Source organism: Patiria miniata, unplaced genomic scaffold, assembly GCF_015706575.1.
Source record: "Patiria miniata isolate m_02_andy unplaced genomic scaffold, ASM1570657v1 HiC_scaffold_29, whole genome shotgun sequence".
Lineage (NCBI taxonomy): Eukaryota > Metazoa > Echinodermata > Asteroidea > Valvatida > Asterinidae > Patiria > Patiria miniata.
In genome coordinates this window covers 4,087,306-4,109,757 of record NW_024037068.1, presented here as the reverse complement: position 1 = coordinate 4,109,757, position 22,452 = coordinate 4,087,306, and the positions used below count along the sequence as shown (strand labels likewise).

General features: G+C 40.9%; 2 protein-coding genes across 2 annotated transcripts; both read right to left on the bottom strand.

The window, feature by feature from the left end:
- Positions 1-426: 426 nt before the first annotated feature.
- On the bottom strand, positions 427-7,700 carry LOC119736202 (retinal dehydrogenase 1-like). Its single transcript, XM_038210235.1, has 13 exons — positions 7,572-7,700; positions 7,241-7,345; positions 7,008-7,148; positions 6,665-6,791; positions 6,025-6,215; positions 5,715-5,828; positions 5,494-5,596; positions 4,040-4,224; positions 3,496-3,660; positions 3,141-3,298; positions 2,797-2,871; positions 1,586-1,625; positions 427-1,310 (listed from the first exon to the last, which is right to left on the bottom strand). The coding sequence occupies exons 1-13, from the start codon at positions 7,599-7,601 to the stop codon at positions 1,278-1,280; spliced, it is 1,467 nt and encodes a 488-aa protein (XP_038066163.1). The 5' UTR covers positions 7,602-7,700; the 3' UTR covers positions 427-1,277.
- A 1,286-nt stretch (positions 7,701-8,986) lies between these two features.
- LOC119736200 (retinal dehydrogenase 2-like) lies at positions 8,987-19,486 on the bottom strand. Its single transcript, XM_038210233.1, has 13 exons — positions 19,362-19,486; positions 16,788-16,892; positions 16,369-16,509; positions 15,572-15,698; positions 14,756-14,946; positions 14,322-14,435; positions 14,097-14,199; positions 13,460-13,644; positions 12,186-12,350; positions 11,866-12,023; positions 11,240-11,314; positions 10,476-10,515; positions 8,987-10,177 (listed from the first exon to the last, which is right to left on the bottom strand). The coding sequence occupies exons 1-13, from the start codon at positions 19,389-19,391 to the stop codon at positions 10,145-10,147; spliced, it is 1,467 nt and encodes a 488-aa protein (XP_038066161.1). The 5' UTR covers positions 19,392-19,486; the 3' UTR covers positions 8,987-10,144.
- Between the last annotated feature and the right edge of the window lie 2,966 nt (positions 19,487-22,452).

Here is a 22,452-nt window from a genome sequence, read left to right as displayed (position 1 = left end):
AAATGACCGAAAGATTCTGACCAATCGAATCATGGCTAGATATTGATGAGGCTGAAGGGCCCCTTCAACTTCTGACCAATGGCAAACGCTCATGACGTCACCGACTTCCGATGTTCGTAATGACCCGTCTCATCTGCATGCTATGACGAGCAGAACTTGAAGCAGACTGAATTCCCGTCAATCCAAGTGGGTTCGGTTCGTTCACGTTCGTAATCTTCAATTCATCCAGAAATCACAGACTTCAACTCAAACGTACCATGCACATTTTTCTTGAAACAGTTTTTTTTTAACGACTAGGCGTTTTATAGCGGGTACATTAATATTTTAGATACTGATTTAATTTTAAAAATACACTGAATAAAATAGTTCTTTGCATTGCAATCGAACAGGATAAGAATTTCTAAGCATCAATAACCATCATAATTATTATTTAATAAAAAAACACAATAAATTATTGTTTGCATCAATACAATGGCTTGCGTTCCATGCACTTAACGCAATGTAAACGTTTACTAACGTTGGGAAACGATTCCCCATGCGCAAAAGGATCGCGAACGTTGCAGCCCAAGTGTTCACTTCAAAATGCCTACAACAATGGCTTGGGTTTGGAGAAAACAAAAACATCCCGCCTGACCAGAGCTGTGCTTATCTCACGTTAATTTAGACGTAGAAAGTGCAAAAAAGTTAAAGTCCAAACTATTGTAAAGTTGGTGGCAGTTCTCTGTCATCTTTTTTTTTTAAATTATAATATATATGACCATAACGCATTTTTTTCTCGATTGGATAATGCGACTGACGGTTTTTTGTCACAACGTTTTTAAAAATCTTTCAGAAGATGTTCGGAAATGTTCCCGCCCAAAGGAAGACCTAGGGGACTATTCCCAGTGTTTGTTATTGACAGTGATCTTTGTATTAATTAAAAATTGCCTATACACTCACGAAATATATTGATTTCTTTAGTATTATAACCACGATATGAAAATCTGATGTTTGTTAACTAAGCATCAAAATAACATTATGATTGGAGCTCTTAAGTTAAGAAACACAACAAAACCACTTGCAATGGGCCTATACAGTATTATTTTAGTTTTAACTGGTTATAAAAATTGGACTGGGAACGTTGCTCAGTTGACCCTTCCGTCCGCTTCATGTTGGTCGTGAGTCTTTTTCATTGGCTGAACTGAATCCAACTCATTGAATTTGTGAGACAAGGTCATGGAACGTTGATGAACGCTGATCATTAAGCTTTCTTCTCTCCCTGATGCGGTCCAAACATACTAAGAGTTCTTCTGGGGAACTTTGATGACAACCTGAAATTTGATCAGAAATATTAAAATTGAGTTAGATTTCAGGCAAAAACGGTTCTTTTGTACAGAGGGGGTGGTCTCTAAACATGACTTCATCTGCTCACGTCGCCAGATATTTATTCCTCTATAACTCTTTCCTTTCATTTTGATGTCTTCCTGCAAATGGATTCCATATTTTTCTGATTTATATTTACGCAATAATGCAACGCGCTCTTCCTTCAGTAACATTTTGAAATATAATTCCGCCATTATACTGTTTCTTAAATAAAACAACTTACAGTCTTGACTTCACAGTAGTCCTTGAAACCATCTTCACCTCTACAATGCAACAACAGAAATTGCGAGGGGGAAAAGGTAAGAAAATGAGAATTTAACCCATTTGGCACAAGTCGTACTGAACGATGTGACAATGAAAAAGAAGTCTAGATATTTCCTTTGATGAGTTTCCCGCACGATTTTTTTTTTTTTGGGGGGGGGGGAGGGGGCATGTCACGTCTGCATACAAGCAATGTAGGCCTACTTTGAGTGTATCCAAACTCCAAAGGTTCAACTTACAGATTGTTAATTTTATCAACATTATATAGTCTTATCGCAGAGTGCAAAAGCAAACAGACATAAATTATGCACTGTACAAGTAAACCGTGCATAGAGTCCAAAGTCACATTTAAGCAGTGTATAATGGCATTGGAAACAGCCTAAACCAAAGCACTAATTTAAAGCTTGCAAGAGAACAAGCCACCGTGAATATATACTACAAACACATATTATCTGTGTAGCATAAAGTAAAATCTATATACGACTGACATTCTCCAGCGTTTGATACCAAGAACGTATTTAATTATATGAGCATTTTAGATGCGTTTTACTATTTACTTCATATATCTGATTGCTATCATTTAGTTTACAATACAGGGTGAGTAAAAAAAAGAAACCCAAATGTCGGGACCATTATCATAGCTCTGCATGTGGCACTTTCAAAATCTATGATACGAAAGCCCCATTCATACTGAGCCTTCTTTTAGTACAAGAATCATTCAAATTACTCATGTAATTTTCAAGTTACGGAATGTTAAACACAACCACCATTTTAAAGTTCTGTCAACAGATCACAAAAAGGTAAGTGACTGTTCTTTCAGCTAAACGAAAACAAATCACAAAGGGTGTGTGTGAATTGTTTTCGTTTTGCTGAAAGAACGCGCGCCTTTTTTGTGATCCGTAGACAGAACTTTAAAACGGCGGTTGTGTTTGAAATTCCGTAATTTGACAAGTACATAAGTGATTTGAATGATTCTTGTACTAACAATTGCTTATGAATTGGGCTTTTATATGCTAGATTTTGAAAGTGCTATACATGCAGAACTTTACTAAAAAAATGTCCCAACATTTGATTTTTTTTTTACTCACCCTGTAGATCATTACAACTGTTAAAAGTGTTACAAAAATGATAGTTGGAATTCAGTTTCATTTTGCAATTTTTGAAAGAACTTACCCATCCCTACCAACACCAGACATTTTGTATCCACCGAATGGAATCATGGGAGATATGAGACCGTAGTTGTTAATCCTAGAGGGCGCAAAAATGAAATTGAATTGAAAATAAAGTGGCCTTTGGTATATTCCCGGTGCATGTGATAAAAATACACGTCTATCAATCAAGGGTTTTTTAATGAGCAGTTTCCGCCATTTTCCGGTGGGTCACAAGAAAATCCGCACTGTAAAAACACTGAGAAAACAGTTAGAAAACAGTCAATCTTGTTACAAAAATATGCCCAAATAAAGCGAAAGAACGATATTAAAGGAAATAATTTTCATTAAAATAAACGAAAAATGTACCAGATAAGGCCGGCTCTTATGGTGTTGGCGACAGTCAACGCCTTGTCAATGTCCCGTGTGAACACGGCACCAGCCAGGCCGTATGTCGTAGCGTTAGCACGCTCGACCACTTCCTCGATGGTTTTGAATTTCAGAATCTGCTGGACCGGCCCAAAAATCTGAAAAAATAATCAATCTAATCGAATAGTTTTGTGTTCTTTCTCTAATAATAAAGTTAAGAATAAATATTGATAAGTAAATGTAATTTAGCTTGAATTTACGAATTTCAATGCAAAGCTATTTTTATTGTGACAATTACCTGACCTACGATCTATTGTGAGACGTTAGAATCCTCTCGTCAGGGAACCAGACTAACCTCTTCCTTGGCAATGCGCATGTCATCTGTGACGTCAGAGAAGACGGTGCTCTCCACGAAGTAGCCACAGTCTCCCTTGCGTTGACCTCCGCACTGAAGCTTGGCTCCTTCCTTCTTGCCGCTCTCGATCAGCTCCAAGACCTTGTCCAATTGATCTTGGTCGATCTAGGAATGAATCATCGGTGAAACACGGGCCCCAGTAAGGATGCAGACCCAGTAGGCCTAAAATAATTGACTGTACGTGTGGGCCATACCCTGATTATTTTTCAAATACTGTCAATTTTTCTCTTAATAGATGGATTTGTGACCCCTGCATTCTAGGATTTGTAGAAATGAAGGGTCCCAGATGCAAACCGGTCTTTTAACTTGTTATTCTGAGAAATTTTGGGTGACATTGGACCCGAACGACGCTCTATTTTGCAATTGAGTAGAGGTGTCTTTTTCAAAATGGCGATGGTCTTTACATTAAGATACATGTTATGCTTATTATGGTTAGTGATTATACTTGGTCGCACACACAAAACTGGCGGCCCCCCTCCCGTACCTGGGGTCCGCCTTCCGTCTTGACATCGTACGGGTCACCGACCACACGTCTCTCCGCTCTCTCCTTGCTCTTCCGGACAAATTCATCGTAGATGTCTTCCTGTACGAAGATCCTGGTGCCGGCACAGCAGACCTGACCGGAATGAAGGAAGACGCCCCAATGGCTCGTCTCAACTGCGTAGTCAACTGATGCCAAGAGAAAATAGAAAACACTATGAACCAGATAACAGGCGGGGTATAAATGTCGCTACTACGGTCAAATCGGGGTAATAAATGTCGTTACTGTAGTCAAATCGGGACCAAATTTGATCTAAAATCATGTCTCCGTGTCGCTACCTGGTACGGCCTCACACTCTCTAAGATGGGATACCCGAAAGCTGTCACCCGAGACCTGACGCGCTGCCGAATAAGCATCGCTGCACTCACCGAAGCTTGTATCCCAGGAAGCGGAGAACGCCGTGTCCACGATTGAGCTGTATCACTCTGATGGTACAGGCTGCACGGAGGGAGTTGCCTTGCTCCTCAACAAGGTCAGCCCATCCTTTGTACAATGGATGCCAGTCTCTAACCGGATCCTTCATGCACGGCGCCATAGACATTGATACATCACCATTACGGTCTACGTACCGGGTACCACCACGCCGTTCGATGGTAGATCAGTCCGATATAGACAACACAAACGTTGGCACTAATTAAAATGTTGCTGTCAGGCAACAAATTTGAAGCCCTGGGTGCTCTCGAAGAAGACAAACAGTCCGCTTGGTCTACGTTCAACGATTCTCTCCGCCGCCTGCCATAATTCTACTCCACGTACCTCACGTACGACCAACTACTAGTCATTGGAGACCTGAACGCTGTCAGCAGGTAAGAGCGCGCTGGCTATGAGCTTCGGCTCCGGGCGACCAAATGACAACTCGCCGCGCCTCCTCAACATGTGCTTCCAGGCTTGCCAACCTGTCAATCGTAATTGGGTACTTCTTCACACTGTATGCAGGATGGCCGCATACTCAGAAGACATTCTTTACGGCGAACTGGTATCCAGGAAGAGAACTGTTGGCTGCCCCCAGCGCGCTACAATGATTCCTGCAAGCATGATATGAGGGCACTCAATAACGCCACTAGGAGGACATTGCAGAAGATCGTACCAGATGGAGAAGCGCTCTTGGGCACCGTCCGATGTGGGAAGAGGTAACTCTCCCGAGTCTGGCTGAGGAAAAAGAGCTCGCCGACAGGTGCACCGTACTACAAACGATCCAGAGACAATCCACAGCTTTGGCCAGAGCGGCAGTAATTGTCATTCATGCATCGGCATCTGCTGCCTTCCCATAGCCGACACTGTTCCGGTCGCAGAGGGACAGAGACAATCAAGGTCGACTCCCGACCGACGGAGACCTATTAGAAAGGCAAATATTATATTTGAAACTCTTATCTTTCGTTTATTTTCATATGACTTACGGTCACAGTCTGCGAAGACAACGTTTGGACTCTTCCCACCCAGCTCCAGATGGATTTTCTTCAGGTTACTGTTGGCTCCAGCTCGCTGAATGATGCGCCCAACCTAGACATCCATACAAAAAGTCTGAAGTTAAAATATTGTATAAATGTCTATAGTTCATCTTGAAATAGGGTATAGAAAGAAACAAAATTGGAGAAAACAAGATGAGGAAATTCTGTACCTCAGTTGAGCCGGTGAATGTTACCATGTCAACATCCATACTGCCTGTCAGGGCTGCTCCAGCTGTGGGTCCGTAACCAGGTACCACGTTGATAACACCGGGAGGGAAACCAGCCTCAAAATGACAACAACAAAAATGTTTTATTTTTCAACGGTCTTCCCATCTATTTTTGTTTTGTCTCGCCAAAAATTTAAATTGTACCCTTTATGGTCCCATCCACGTACGTGTTGCCAACGCATTTGCGCATTGACGCAACGTATAGGTGTTATCGTTATTGCAAACACTTGCAACTTTTCGTCTCTAATTATACCTCTTTGACCAGCGAAGCAATGTAGAGAGCGGTGAGCGGACTCTGCTCTGCCGGCTTGATGACCAGCGTGTTGCCCACGGTCAGAGCGCAGGACAGCTTCATCCCGGTCAGCCCACAAGGGAAATTCCAGGGAATAATGGCTGCCACCACGCCGATCGGCTCGTAGCGCGAATAGCAGAAGTAATCCCCGTCTAATGAGTGTGGAAGAATGATAGTCAGATAAAAAGACGGACGCACAGACTGAGGCGGCAGAGCGAATGCAGGGAAAGTCGATTGAATCAGGGACTGTTATAACAAGCCGCCTAGCTTTGCAGACTGTGAGTTGGCATGTCACGAAGTGCACATGTATGAATAAAGATACTGTAGCGCGGTCTTCCTCGTCTTGTCCTCATCCAATCTGTCGCTAAACGCGACAAAAATTGGACTTGACAAAATGAGCTTAATTTCAGTACAATTCAACTTTATTTGGTAGCGCACAACTGTTATAATCGAGTTCGAAAGTTTCCTACATTTTGATGGTTTACCTGAAGTACTGCAGCTGATGTTTTTAATGTATATCAACTTCACGAGGTCCAAATATGTAATTGATAGCTTTTTTTCTGATTGGTCAGCATCTCATAGGAGTTGGGGGCTAGCTCACCTAGGGGAACGACCTTTCCGTGAAGTTTGTCTGCGTAGCCGGCACCGTACCGCAAGTAACTGACGCTGGCCATGACAGAGACTGTGGCGGTCTTGACTGGCATACCATTGTCCATGACCTCAAGGTTCTAAAAGAACAAGACAATAAGACCAATGTTGAACAAGAGCCATCTACAGCCTAGGGCTCGGGTTTCCCACCCGGTAGAGTAAGAGGACAATGGGTTTGTATCTCTACCTTTTGCGCATTCATTGTTGACAATTAAAACAAAAAAGAGCACCACGTTGTGCCACTTTCAAGTACCGCCTCCACACGGTTGAAAACCTTCATCGGTTTAAGCCCTTACCGTGAGATACTCCTGGTCCCTCTCGATGAGGTCCGCCAGTTTGTTGAGCAGACGTGCCCGACCAGTTGCGTCCATGCGTCGCCATGGTGAACCCAGCTTGAAGGCATCCTGGGCAGCGCGGACCGCCTTGTCAGCATCCGCCTTAAAAATAAAACGAACTCGATTTTATCTCTCATATACGGAGTTATAGACTGAGGTCTTGTAAAAGTTGCTCTTCAATCTTCTGATCTTACCTTGTCTCCTTCCTGAACATCGCACGTCTTCTTGCCCGTGGCCGGATTGAGAGTCGCAAAGGTCTTTCCGCTCACGGAGTTGACGAACTCATTGTTGATGAAGATCTTGACGAGAAATAACAATAGGTTATTTTATGATAAGGCAATAATAGTGTATTTGGAACAGTTTTAAACGTCTGGTTTAAAACCGCGTATACAAATGTATACTGGTACATGGTCGCCGCTAATGGCCCGAGCCAAATGCTCCCCACATGACAGCTAACATCACCTCTCTGAGCCCCTGAAGAAAAACCCCTGATTCTGTTAGAAATAATCAAATTATATCGCCAACCTGCGTGTATTTCACGTCAACGGGTGCCATTTTCTATGGTTTCCAAGCTATATGGTTGTACACTGGATCCCTCCAGCCGGCAAAGATGACGAAGCGCAGAAGGTCAGATAGTCGCCTATCACCGTTCTGTTATAATGAAGTTGTGTCATTCTATAAATGTTGGGTCCAAAGTCTAACTTTTGTCCTGTTCCTGTGACCTCGGTACTTTGTAATTTGCCAATCAAGTGTTATAAAGAATGACTGGTTGGTTGGTTGGTTGGTTTGTTTGATTTTTTTTTGGGGGGGGGGGGCTGTCTGTTCATAATCACTCTTGGAAGACGATTACATTAGTGCCCAAATTCGGACCCCAAAATTTTAGAAAAACCCTGTTATATCACCATCCTTCATATGAGGGCGCCATGCAGGTACCTTTCCCAGCATGGCCGATTAAAAAAAGTGAATGTAGCCTATATTCCTTGTACCGTGTAGATTAAGACCTCCAAAAAAGTTCCTCATAACCGGAGGCTTGGCACATCCCCCTCAAAATCCCGTTGCCCCACATCCTCAGGTGCCCCCCCCCCCCTAAGACCAGGAAAGTTGTCCCTAACCGAAGAAGTCGTTTTAAGTAATTAAACCAGAAAAGGTATGCTGTAATTCCCCTCATTTATGAAATGAATAGAGATATAAGTAAAATGTACATGTATATATAAAAGGGGCCCCAAGCGTCAAATGAGGTCCAATCGTTCCCCCCCCCCCCCCACTTTTTTAATTTGCAGACACTGAACATTTTTGGGAAGAAATCCCCTTGCTTACTCCCCTCCCATAAAAAGCTGGTCACCCCCACCCCACGGGAAACAAATGTTGGCTAAGCCACTTGCGACAAGCAGATGGATCAGAACTTAGAGGTGGGTTCGGTTCACCCTCCAAAATTTTTGTGTGATGCAATCAAGCTAAATGAGTCGTTTGTCGGCAATTACAGCCCAAAATAGGTCTGTAGGGGTGGACATTTCAAAATAAACTTTTTTTGTAAAATCGGAAGGCTACATATGTCCTCTTTCATGTCAACTAAAAACTCAGGATAAAGTAGTTAAAATGTGACATTTGATAAGGAGTTAATATTCAATAATCTGAAATAAAGCATGTTTATTGTTGCTTAATAAATACTTCAATTTTGAATCGTTGATTTCTCTGTTTGATTTCTCTGTTTTTTCCTTTCTGATCTGCCCTTGTTCTAAGTCCCATAACTTCTGAATGGACGGTCGTATTCACATGGGGTTTTCATCAAATATAAACTGAAAGATAGCTCTATTCAAAATTGTCAAAAAATAAACAATTCGATAAGGGCCGACAAACGACTCATTTAGCTTGGTTGCAAATTCATTCACATATCTGTGACTTCAACTCAAAACTGCACTTTTTTCTTCACAAAAACAACATTCGTTTTGATTTTTATTAACGACTTGGTGTTTTATAACGGATATACATGTATTATTTTATTATTCTCAGATATGCATTTATATATGTCTTAATTATACTTCTTTGGTTCAAATATAAAACTGCACTGAATAAAAGACTTCTTTGCACTGCACTCAAGCGGGATGTGACGTGAGAAACATCAACACCACAACGTGATCTTCTTAAATCAACAACTTCAACAAATTAAAACAAGTTTGCAGTAAATTACAAAAATAGTATTCAATTCCACTCGCAGCCTATGTTACGGAAGCATTAGGTGGCCAACTGCGATTCCGCGTTTCCGTGAAAAATTATCGAGTTTCCTAGATTTAGCATCAAGGAAAGACATCTCTAATAGGAAAGTACGGATGCCGTCGTTCCGTGTTTCACAAAATCACAGATGGTCACTTTAAGCCCCTTACCATACTGATTGGGGGAAAGGAAAATCCTTGCCAAAAAATCTTTTCTATCGACTGAAAATATAATTGGACGTGCAGTTACAAAACAAAAAGAAGGTTCCTATATAAAATTTAATACACTTCCAAAATTTGGACCAGTTCTCTGTACATTTTCCTCTTTCCAGCGGGCAAGCATTTAGAGTCCTCTTTTACCTATCTTTCCCACTGACTGACCGACCGACCGACCGACCGACTGACCGACCGACAGATGACTATACTCTCAGTGTTTATAGAAAAAACCAATTGTGTCTTGTTATTAGAAACAACTTTTGGAAACAAACTGTTTTAAAATGGAGTTTTGACAAATTGCATTTCATCTATGCATTTGATCTGATTTCGTTGTTATTATTACAATTATGCTATTATGCTAATTATGCTATTATGCTAATCATACAAGTATGATTCCCCTTTTTAATGTCATACAGCTACGAGGCCTCAACATATTACGATCGGGCTTCTTAAAGAAACACAATACAACATATAATTTTAATTTTATTGAAAAAATAAAACATGGATTAGGAACGTTGCTTGAACAAGCGTCCTGATCATGATTCTTTTAAATCGGTTGAACTGAAACCACTTGATCAATGCTCTCGTCAGTGTGAAAGGTCACCGAAGGTTGATGAACATGAACATGCCTTTCTCTCTGTCAGTCTCCGATGCGGTTAATACGTACACCATCTAAGAGTTCTTCTGTGGAACTTTGATGACAACCTGGAATTTGGTAAGAAATATTAAAGTTTAATTAAATAACAAAATGGCTTAAATAGTGCTTAAAATTTAAAATCGGACACTAACTGTAAACAGTTCTGTCTGCTCAAAAATACAAGGGCTACTCTCCTAACTTTCCCACAGTCTGCTGTCTATAATTATATACCTCCTATACATAATTTGTCAAGAAAGTTCTACTGGATTTTATTTTCCTGGACCTTATTTTCCGCGTTTTTTTTTTGCCCAATCAATTTTCAATCAGCTACATGTTTAATCCACATTGATAATAAATTCAACTTACAGTCTTGACTTCACAGTATTCCTTGAACCCGTCCTCACCCCTACAACGCAAGAAAGGAAAATCAAAATGTTCATTTCAAAACACGACAAAGTCGATCCCGATGTGGTAAATTATAGAAAATTTATAGTACTAACATTACCTCTCCTTTGGGGGGGGGGGGGGGAATGCTACGCCCGAAGCTAGACGAGCAAAGTACATGTACTGAGATCCGACCAGTGCTTTAATATCACAGAGGGCACAAGTCGTGCAAATGCAAACAGCAAGTACATGCTCCGTACAAATACTTGGAGTCCAAAGTCACACATTCAAGCAGGATATAATGGCGTTCAAAACAGCCTAAACTATATCAAAACACTGATTTAAAGCTTTCCAGAGTACAAGCTATGGTAAATGTTTGTACAGGCACTACTTGAGGTAAAGTGGAGAACAAAGTTCCTTTTTTTGTACACGTAATCAATAAAGTAATATAGTGCATGCAAAACATGACACACGAGTAAATGCATGAGAATAGACTGAAACGTATTTCTATTTGTGAAGCATGAAGGAATATCTATAGTATACGAATGAGAATATTTCATGTTTTAAGTACAAAAATATGTAACCTTCGTGTTTAACTATAATATGGACATTAATTGATAGGCGTTTTACTAATAAACGGTTACTGTCTTTAGATTATAATAAAGTATGAGCAATATTAAAAGCGTTATAAAATTTTCTACTGGATATTGACTCTGTCTCATTTTACAATTCTAAAAAGGACTTACCCCTCCCTGCCAACGCCGGACATTTTGTATCCACCGAATGGAATCATGGGACTGAAGAGACCGTAGTTGTTAACCCTGTAGAGAAATTGAATTAAAAGTTAAGGTTAAAAGTAGCCTTTGGTACATTCCTGGCGAAGAAAAATACATGTCTAGTTTCCGACATTTTCTGAAAACAAAATCCTAGGTTTTCTGATTGGATGGAGAACGGTTTATGTAAAGTAAAGACAAATGCACGCACTGCAGTGAACTGAGATAAAGTTTTCATCACGGCACACTCGGAAGGAGGGCAACACAGCTCTTATCCCCTTCGAGTCTATCAATATACGCGGACAGATGATGCAAGGGTGTTGCCATCATAAAGGTCTTACTGAAATGCCATGGCTGGGACTACAGCCAAAATGTTAGTAAGCTGCATTGTTCAGATATAATGTAAGTCAAGATATTGCAAAGATGGCTTTATTAGTTTTTCTATAGTGATGTCTTACTCATGATAACCTCATTGCCATAAACAAAACTAGAGACAATAGCAATACACTCTTGACAGCAATATGCTCTTGTGAGCACATGAAAAAAAAACAAATTGTATTAAAGCATATTATTCTTGTTGAAATGAACGATTGATGTACCAGATAAGACCGGCCCTTATGGTGTTCGCTACAGTCAACGCCTTGTCAATGTCCCGTGTGAACACGGCACCAGCTAGGCCGTATGTCGTAGCGTTAGCACGCTCGACCACTTCCTCGATGGTTTTGAATTTCAGAATCTGCTGGACCGGCCCAAAAATCTGGGGGAAGAAAGGAAATCAATCCAATCTTTAAAAACAATGATGTTTTTAAACTTCACAATGATGTATATATCTGCTAACTGTACTCCAAAGTATTATGAGAGGTTGCTTGTTCTCAAACGCACGCATCCACTGTTGAATATCAGATAAGAGATTGTATACCTCTTCCTTGGCAATGCGCATGTCGTCTGTGACGTCAGAGAAGACGGTGCTCTCCACGAAGTAGCCACAGTCTCCCTTGCGTTGACCTCCGCACATAAGTTTGGCACCTTCCTTCTTGCCGCTCTCGATCAGCTCCAAGATCTTGTCCAGTTGATCTTGGTCGATCTAGGTGAGAATTCGTTTAACAAGAGCTGAAAGGTCACCGAACAATATTGGCCAATTGTTCAGCCCATGCCATAATATTTATGTAGTACCGGCCCTTTTATTTTATAGGTTAATATTGCAATCAGCATGCAAGTTTGTGCAGAACAGAATCAGTTAAGTTCCCTTATCACGGCGCCACGAGCATACATTTTGCCGAAAATTGGTACATTTCGTTCGGTACAAACAATAATGGACCAAAATGGAGCGTGCACAATTGCTGATGATTGGCTGTTCAGTGTTTTTTCTTGACGCACAGATCGGCGAGGCGATATTTTCTGCTAAGCATAAACCAGTGTCCAAGAGGCTCTGCTGTTCTGATGCTCTTGCCTCAGATGTATTTTATCAGCTGTTAACGGAATGGTTCTCGGGCCAAAAGACATTCTTGATCAAATCCTCCAGAACCATGAGTTGGGAAGAAAAGGTGAAATTTATTTGAAAATTGATTAATGTGCCTTATTCACGAGTCGGCCATATTGAATTGAAAGTTAGGTAAAATCTTAATTTTTTGAACCTGTGATGAGAAATGAAAGCAAGTTAATTTATAATAAGTCTGCTTCAATAAATAATTAAAAATTTGTAATTAAACATTCCCTTATGTTTAAAGCCATATTTAAAAAACAAAATTACAGTAAAATAAGGCTGCATTGTGTCTGCATAAATAGTCTGGCGCCATCCCACTTAACAGTTAACAATTAATGAAATACATCCAGGAACTCGACAAAAATGGCCAACTCGTCAATAAGGCCCATTGAAACACGATCATAATAAAGGGAAAAGAGAGTGAGAGAGACGATGATGCATTGATTCGAACCTACGGCATTCACATTCCCCCAAACACGAGCCTTAACCGCGAGAAATCAAAACCCAATAAAGCCATCTCACATGGTAATCATGAGATATATACATGTCGAGAAACATTTTGATACATGCTTCTGATGAAGAAGTTGTAGCTACGGAAATGCAAACTTTCATTATTGTTGGTCGTTTCAAGTGCTGTCTTAATTTCCAATGCTTACTACAGCAAGTACATGTATACGTGGTTGCAGAAAAAAATAGCGTTTTCGGCGTACCTGGGGCCCGCCTTCCGTCTTGACATCGTACGGGTCACCGACCACTCGTTTCTCGGCCCTCTCCTTGCTCTTTCGGACAAATTCATCGTAGATGTCCTCCTGTACGAAGGTCCTGGTGCCGGCACAGCAGACCTGGCCGGAGTTAAGAAAGACGCCCCAGTGGCTCATCTCCACAGCGTAGTCAACTGATAATACCAGATTATCAAAAGAGAAAACATGGTGAATTGGATAACACAAGATACAAAATCAATTTTGCTGGGATATTGAAAAATTATGATCAATTAGTTCATCAGAAAACAGTGGAGGGCGACATTTTTAATTGTCTGCTAAGCACCGTAAATTGCTTAGCAAAAAAAAAACTAACGGGCACCAGCCAAAAATGTTATGCAATTTATATTGCTCGTGACTGGTTCTCTGTTAATTTTTGCTCAGCACAAAAAATGGCAAAGGTCATGGAACTGTACGTTTTCAATTAGGTAACATTGCTTCTTTGCGAGGCTTCTGGTAGGTACTGCAATATTCATGGCACGTGCCCCTGCCTCCGCCCCCTCCCTTTGGTCACGTCACAGTCACTGAATGATCGAACTATTCCGGACTGATATGACATTTTGATGTTGTTTTTTTCCCTATGACTTACGGTCACAGTCAGCGAAGACAACGTTTGGACTCTTCCCACCCAGCTCCAGATGGATTTTCTTCAGATTACTGTCGGCTCCAGCTCTCTGAATGATGCGTCCAACCTACACATACAACATACAAACAGCATGGTATCATGTTTAAGCTGTCAATTATCTTATTTTCGGTATACGTGAAAGGCCCTGTATGATTAGGGCCTTAATACAAATTAAAGATATTTCTGTACCTCAGTTGAGCCGGTGAATGTTACCATGTCAACATCCATACTGCCTGTCAGGGCTGCGCCAGCTGTGGGTCCGTAACCAGGCACTACGTTGATAACACCGGGAGGGAAACCAGCCTAAAAAATGTACAGGAAAAAACCTGCATTATGATTTCTGCAGATCTTTTTTATTTTTAAAAGCTCAACAAACAGTGAAGTTGTGCCCTAATCTTTTCAACTGACTGGTCCATCAAACGATCGATCCATTAGGCCCCGCCCACTTCGCAGCTGGGCAACATCATGTGCGTCTGTAATAACGCGCGCGTCATAATGTGTGACATGCGTGTCGGACATCAGTCACGGCTGTGATTGGTCAAAGCATCACATAGGCGGAGCTTATAAGTTATAGCGGATCGGTCTATTCAAATACACAGAGTGCAAAAATAATGTGAGATTACCTCCTTGGCGAGTGATGCAATGTAGAGAGCGGTGAGCGGACTCTGCTCTGCCGGCTTGATGACCAGCGTGTTGCCCACGGTCAGAGCGCAGGATAGCTTGGCTCCGGTCAACAGACAAGGGAAATTCCAGGGAATAATGGCTGCCACCACGCCGATCGGCTCGTAGCGCGAATAGCAGAAGTAATCCCCGTCTGGGAACGGAAGCATGAAAGTAAGCCAGATCGGAAAGACGGACGCAAAGTTCAAGGTAGAGAGTTTGGAACGATATGGATTTGGTTCAAAGGGGGGGGGGGGGCAGGGGCATTGAATGGGGGTAGCTGTGAGGTTCGGGAGCATGGGAGGATGCTCCTCGTAAATTGTTTGTAATTGAGATGCTTTCGTCTGCATTCTGCCATAAAGAATTAAAGGGTTATGATTTTTTTCGCTTTCATTCGTTGCTATCATCTCTTTTTGGCAAAAGTGGAGGGGCGGACCCTCCCTAATATAATTTATGCAGATCTGCCGCTGCATGCATAGTCAAAAGCTTTACCAAATAGTTTTGCCCAGCCTCGCACGGTAATTTGCAAACTGTTTTGGCGATAAAAAGCTCCTACAACAAGGAAAAATGCCTAGGTCTATCTGAAAATAAACAAAATTTACTTGATCTGAGTTCGAGACTTAAAGCTTTCCCACAGTTCGAGGGTTCACACATGTAGTACTGATCTTTAAACTTTTAAACTCTAACTTCATGAGAGTTCATCTCTTATTGACGGATGCTAGTAGTTTTTGGTATGTCATCGTTTCCTTTTTTAGGGGAGAGTTGGGATTATAGCTCACCTAGGGGAACGACCTTCCCGTGAAGTTTGTCTGCGTAGCCAGCCCCGTACCGCAGGAATTTAGCGCAGCCCATGACAGAGCCTGTGGCATTCATGACTGTCATACCATTGTCCATGGTCTCAAGGTTCTAAGAGAATGAGATAATGTCCACATTATGTATCACCAGAAACCTGTCACACTGGACTCGGCATTAAAGGCACATAAGGAACACTGGTATTATTATCCAGAAACGAACCAACGATTTTTGGTGAGAAAAACCTTCCTCTTGAATGACAGTATAGGGATGGTTCTAAGTATACCCTGTGAGATTATTCAGCCTGAAATTGTATCGTTCAAAAGAAACTTATCCTTGAAGGTGTATTTAGTCTCAATTTTCCCTGAAAATATCGAGCCACATAGGAACCATGAATTCCGGGAGAATTCTGGGAGTATGAAGTAAGAAAAAAATAGTAAAGTCTGTTATGAGCCAATGTGGCCCATCGGGCCGGCGTTTATATCTAGTTTCAGTAGCATGAAACGACTGAGAATATCCCTGGATGGGATGCTTGTCCATCGCAGGTCACTATAATGACGGTACCTATTTACACTCCTGGGTGGAGAGAGGCAAGTGGGGGTGAAGTGGCTTGCCCAAGGACACTATGACCAGCAGCTGGATTCGAACCCTGTCCCTCTGATCATGAGTCACTAACCCTAACCACTAGGCCACACTCCCCACAATTCCGGGTGTATGTTACATCTCCATTCCCCTACCACTTGCAGGTACCTATCCTCCCTTTCTCCTATTCAAAAGCCCTTACCACGAGATACTCCCGGTCTCTCTCGATGAGGTCCGCCAGTTTGTTGAGGAGACGTGCCCGACCAGTTGCGTCCATGCGTCGCCATGCTGAACCCAGCTTGAAGGCATCCTGGGCAGCGCGGACCGCCTTGTCAGCATCGGCCTTAAAATAAAATGACCATGGAGTTTATATAATTATCTCTTATAGTATACGATCTTCGATGTGACGTGTTCAGCACACAGTTTATCTGATCTTGATGCTTTAATAAGAATATCAGATTCTGATATTGACTTTTGTGTTTGCTCTTCACGTACGTAATTTCATGTCCGATGAATTGCGAGAAAGAAATTCACAATCTTACTCGAACCCATGACGTCCAGCGTTAAGGCGGAGTTGGAGTGAAGTCTTCTAAAAGTTGCTCTTCAATCTTCTGATTTTACCTTATCTCCTTCTTGAACATCGCACGTCTTCTTGCTCGTGGCCGGGTTGAGAGTCGGAAAGGTCTTTCCACTCACGGAATTGACGAAGTCATTGTTGATGAAGATCTTTATAAAACAAATAAGGAAAGGAACAATTAATATGAAGGAATCGTATTGTTTTCGCGTTCGAGGTACTATAAACGAAGTCGCGTCTGTAGCAGAACGAGGAAGAATATAAATACTGACGATTTGTGAATCAAGTTTTACTCCAACACAAAAACAAGAACTCTGCCCCTTGCCAATAAATGCATGCGCTGGTCTGGCTTAATAATCATGTTGCTTCGATTGTTGTCGAATGTCTCTTAATTCGTACGCGTTATCCATAGACCAAGTGATATTTATTTACCTTTATTTTACATCCACCACGAACAAAATACTAAACTCAATCACAGACCACGAACAGAGAGTGTCTTCTCCTCTAACTAAAAAAAAAGGATCGCATTATTAACTCTGATGTCTTTAAGCCGCTATCTAAAATAGCAACTTGCATTCGCCAACAACTTAGCCTACATCTGCACAACTGTTTAATAATGCAGTCAGTCACCGACAAGCGCAAGAATCAAGATGAATCAAATCCAGTATTTGGAACGTCAGCAAAGCTATTTGATTTAGCGACTTCCATACCTCGGCACGGCTTCATGAAACCACGGACCTAAATGGTCCGTGATGTATCCACGGAAGAGGATCCGTGACGCTTATCGGGGATCGACTAGCTGAATCAAATCCAGCCTTGGAGCAAGACTACTCAACTTCCACTCATTCACCTTGCACGTGCACAATGTTAGATTAGGGCCTATACCAGGGAGGAAGTTTATTTTCCTGCGGTACGAAGTATAGCAGGAAAAATTTGTCTGTACGTTACTCACAAGCTTGATGCTTGAGTGAACAGGATGAAGAAAAGGGTTAATTTGAATAGAATGTCATTGAGCACGTAATAGAGTAAAGGGCGTGTGTGGCCGTGGTATGGCCATTCTAGCCTGGGTCCACCACGCGCTAGGTCGGTATTTTTCATAACGACCATAATACATGGTATACTTCATTTAAAAGAAGATGAGACACTTTGAGTATGTATGTGTACCAGTAAGTTATGCATTCAAGAATTACACAATGTATAAGGGACAGGCCACGAGGTTTTCCAGAGTTTTGCCTCATAGAGTTTTACCTCTGGTTTTTCACCCTGGGCAAAGTCAGTTATAGAGCGAAATCATAGTTCTATACTAATACAGTATTAATTAAAATTCCTAAATACCTAAGACAGTTTACGCATTCCTATTGGTCGAGAGCCCGTCACGTGGCCGGTCTTAAACGGATGATAAAGACATGGCGAGCTGGTCTTAAACACTTTTCCAGTGTCACAATAAAATGTGGACTCCTAAAAATCCAGTGCCTCTTATCGTTTCATTGGTTGAACGTTCACAATCCTCACGTAGGCATGCGCAACACTACCAGGGAGTCAGAAGTTTATAGTTCTAAATTCGAAACGCAACGCGCCAGGTGCGTTCTGCGCGACATCGCAAAGAACATGATACGCGCGCGTCAATCTCCATAAAAGGGTTGTTTACATCTTACTCGCCAGCTGAACACTCCATTATTTTGCAAAAGGGATGTTTCAAAAAACATAAAGTGAATTTGTTGAACAAAATCGGATGTTTTGAACGAATTATATGATTTTCTTTTACCAAAAAGGTATTTATGAATGGGAATAAATATGTGCTCCGTCGGTATTTATCACTCTGTTTAAGACCACTTAGAGTCTGGGTGCTGATAATGGACCGATCCAGTAAGCCCCTCCCACTGCGCACGTGGGCAAATTAACACGCGCTCCTCTCCAATGCCACAATGCATTTTTCTGCCGCGCGTATCATACGCGCGTGCACGCATGTCGGACTTTTGTGCACGCATGTCGGACATAAATCACGGCTGTGATTGGTCAGAATACCATGGGGCGGTGCCTACTGGATCGGTCCATTACCCTCGCCTCCGGCTCGGGTAATTATCAGCACCCAGACTCTAAGTGGTCTTAAACAGAGTGATAAAAACCTCCGGATCACACATTTATTCCCTTATTTAAGTTTCAGCAGCGTCACTGAAAGTGAGCCATATACGAAGACCTCAATCGTGGAAAAAGAGCTTCCATCGAATGTTTTTGTTATAACAATGTATACAGCAATTTGAATGTAAACATGTGATTTTTGAACTGTATTAATGAACTGAAAATAAATCAGCCGACGCTAGCCATGGCGACAGGCTACATGCAACTAATTGTGATGTTTGCATGTATAATTATTGAGTGGTGAAAGGGACTATAGTTAGCGCAAGTAGTGCGCATAGAACAGACGGAATATAGGCCTACGTGTTGAGCCCTAGCTGTACAAGTTCCTGTAACGCAGAATGAGCTTTCTTTCATGTTCATGTCTGAATTAACTTTATTGTTTTCCAGATGGTCAGATGGGACAAATAAAGCAACAATTTTGTAAGAAACATTCAAAATATAGCCCTACATGTATTGCATATGTATGTACATGTATCGCCTACCTGCGTGTACTTGACTTCAACGGGCGCCATTTTCTATCGTTTGCAGTCTGACTGTATGTTGTACGCTTGCCTGATTTCCCTACGACCGGCCAAGGTGACGAAGCTCAAAAGGAACGAGTGCCCGCCTACCACTGGGTTTTTAATGAAATTTTATCAGCTTTGAAAATCGCTGACATCGCGAGTTTATGTTTGTTTAACCTTTGCCTGTCGTAAATATGTTTGTATTATTAAAGTAAGCTGAGCAGGCGATTTTTGATTTTTATAAGTAAGGCACAGCACGACCAAAGTGCGATTAGCTATTGTTACAATAATTGCACCGTCATCTCCCAATCACAAAAAAACCGACTTTTTAATTCACAATTTTAGGCCTGATGGTGTTTTTATACTTATTGTAATGAAACACCTGTTTGTTTCCCTTCCGGCAAATTATTGTATTCGTCAAGTTCAGGCGCGGTTTTAGTTTTTTTGTTTTATTTGCTAGACAGTTTTGATTTACCTTTGGAAATCACTTAGAAAAACATGTGGGGTAATTGTAGAAAAAAAAGTCGAAAAAAATATTTTACCGAATCAATTTTAACGCAGTGTACAATGTTATAACGGTCTTGTTCATTATATTTACGACTATCCGAATCTAATTTCTTTTCTGTTCGTTGTCTCTCTGCAATTTGTTTGCCTTCAACTTTTTGTTTAAAATGTATTTACTATAGGCCTGAAATGATCGTCGAATATGTGTGAACAGTGGGGCAAGTTCGTATAGGTACATATTTATGATCATGCTTGATTGCCTTTGGATTTGGTTTTCGCTTGAGGCGACAAAATTGTTCGAAATTGTTAGGATGCATTTATAACAACTGTTAAAGCTGTGTTGATATACATTTTGAGAAAACAGACTCCATACGCACGTTGCTAGCGCTCCTGATTCAGAATTTGCCGTGCCTTACTTTTTTAATTGCCTCCTCTTCTGTACAATTCCTTAATCAGCATTATTATTCAGCTAAGTATCGAGGCACACTTTTTTAAATTCATCTTCAGTGATGGTATTTCATCCGCCAAGTATGCACCAACTTCAAGTGGGAACATTTGCGAAGAAATAGGCCTACCTATATATTCTGGTAGAAAATTACCAATTGATGTTTCTTTGGGTTTTTTTTTTTAATCAAAAAGTTAAAAGGGTCTAAAGTTGCCACTTAACAACTTTCTTCAGACTGAGGCAAATGAGAGGCAATGTCATAGGATGTAGAGGACGCAGCGTGATTTCGCATAATTAGTACTGTCGTATTACCTCTGGCGTGTATATACGGACGTTTTTGCCCAACTCCGGAATTCGTGGCTCCTTGCATGGACCATAGGGACCCAACAACTACACGCGCATAATCCGTACTACGGTGGCTCGTGTTCGCCAATCCGTTGCGCAAGTACGGCGTTATATCGCCGTACTATTGCGTTATATCGCCGTGCAATTGCGTTATGTATTGCTTTACTACTGCCCTGTAAATTTCCAAGCTAACAACTTTGTGATATATAGGGGTTGGCAACGTGAGCGTGCATTAGGATCCGCACAAAGTGTTTTTTGTCTTGCATTTTCTTGTCATTAGTTAAAAAAAATTTTCCTTGAAGGTCAATATTCCAACTTTGGCACCCTTAAACAGCCTTTACTATTACATCAATTAATGTGCAAATTAGATAAACCGCAATTATGAAAATACATGTACGAGTTTTTCTTCAGGATCTCTTCATTCATGAACTAAGATGTCTACATCGACCATGTTTGGGGGTCAACGAATTCATTTATGTTATAACAATGAAAATTCGTGTATTTTATGCATGATAATTATGTAAATTAGCATTCTCCATTATCAAAAAATAAGTTCTATCTATATCTTCGCAGGACGTATCAAACGAGATGTCTATTAAAACCCATTTTTTTTGGATCGACAAATTCATCGGAAGCCATTCTTACAATGATAATGTAAATATATCATTCGTAACATGCAATTTAGTATCCGTCATAATCAGTGTAAATTAAAAGCCTACCAGTACCTTTCCGTAGGAATTTATTACCATATCAATTTGAGGTATCGAACTATAGACCCATATTGTCAGCGTGACTTGTTCAATTTAAGCTTCATTATGGAAATGTAATTTCATATCATGTAGGAATAGGCCTATGCAGATTAGCTGTAATAATTAGTTTGTCGTGAATGTCGTGAATGTCGTGTTTTCTAAATAGCTTGATCTGTTATTTAGAAGGCACTCATTAGCGACACTACAAAACAAACATCACACGTATATGTATACACAGAGGTTAACCTACGTTCGAAAGTTTAAAAACTCAATTATAAAAAGACGTTAGGTCTAGACATACTTTTGAATGAAATACATGTACGTTTGGTACAAAGTACACCCCATGTGTGCTGTTTGACCCTGCATGATTAAAATAAGTTCATTAAAAGTGTCGTTTTGTTGTAAAATTTACTTGAAGCAACCTTGGGAGTATAGGGTATTTTTTGGCACGGTTTTGACTGGTTGGGTGGAGCGGGTTGCTGGACAGACGTAAGTTCCATCTTCTTCTTTTTATTTAACTTATCTTTAAAAACAATTGACATTTAAAGGATATTTCTGTGTAAATATGGTAGTATTCATATGGGCTCTAACGGGATTGTAAGATTGTCTTTCCTACGCCCAGTATGAAATATGTTCCCTTAAAATATGCAAAATGTCATACTTTATGCACACAAAATGTGCATAAAATTTGAACGCGGCACGCGGGCTGACAAAAGGGAATTTATTAAGGCCTAAAATATTGTCCTGTTTCCGATTACATGGCATGCGGGAAAAGGGTAAGTAGGGAGTTTTCTTTTTGCCAATTTTGTGTGTGTGTACAATGGAGGAGTCTGCGTGTAAGAGTAAAAGGTAGAAAATTGTGGTTTTGGGTTTTTTCCTCATTTTCCCATTAAAAAAATAGGGTAGGGGCTATCAGAATAAGGTAGGTAGGTAAACCGGAAGTAGAACCCTTTTTTTGGCCTAATCTTCTGCAAGACTTACATATACCATGTAAACATATGCATATTAGCTGTAATAATTAGTTTTA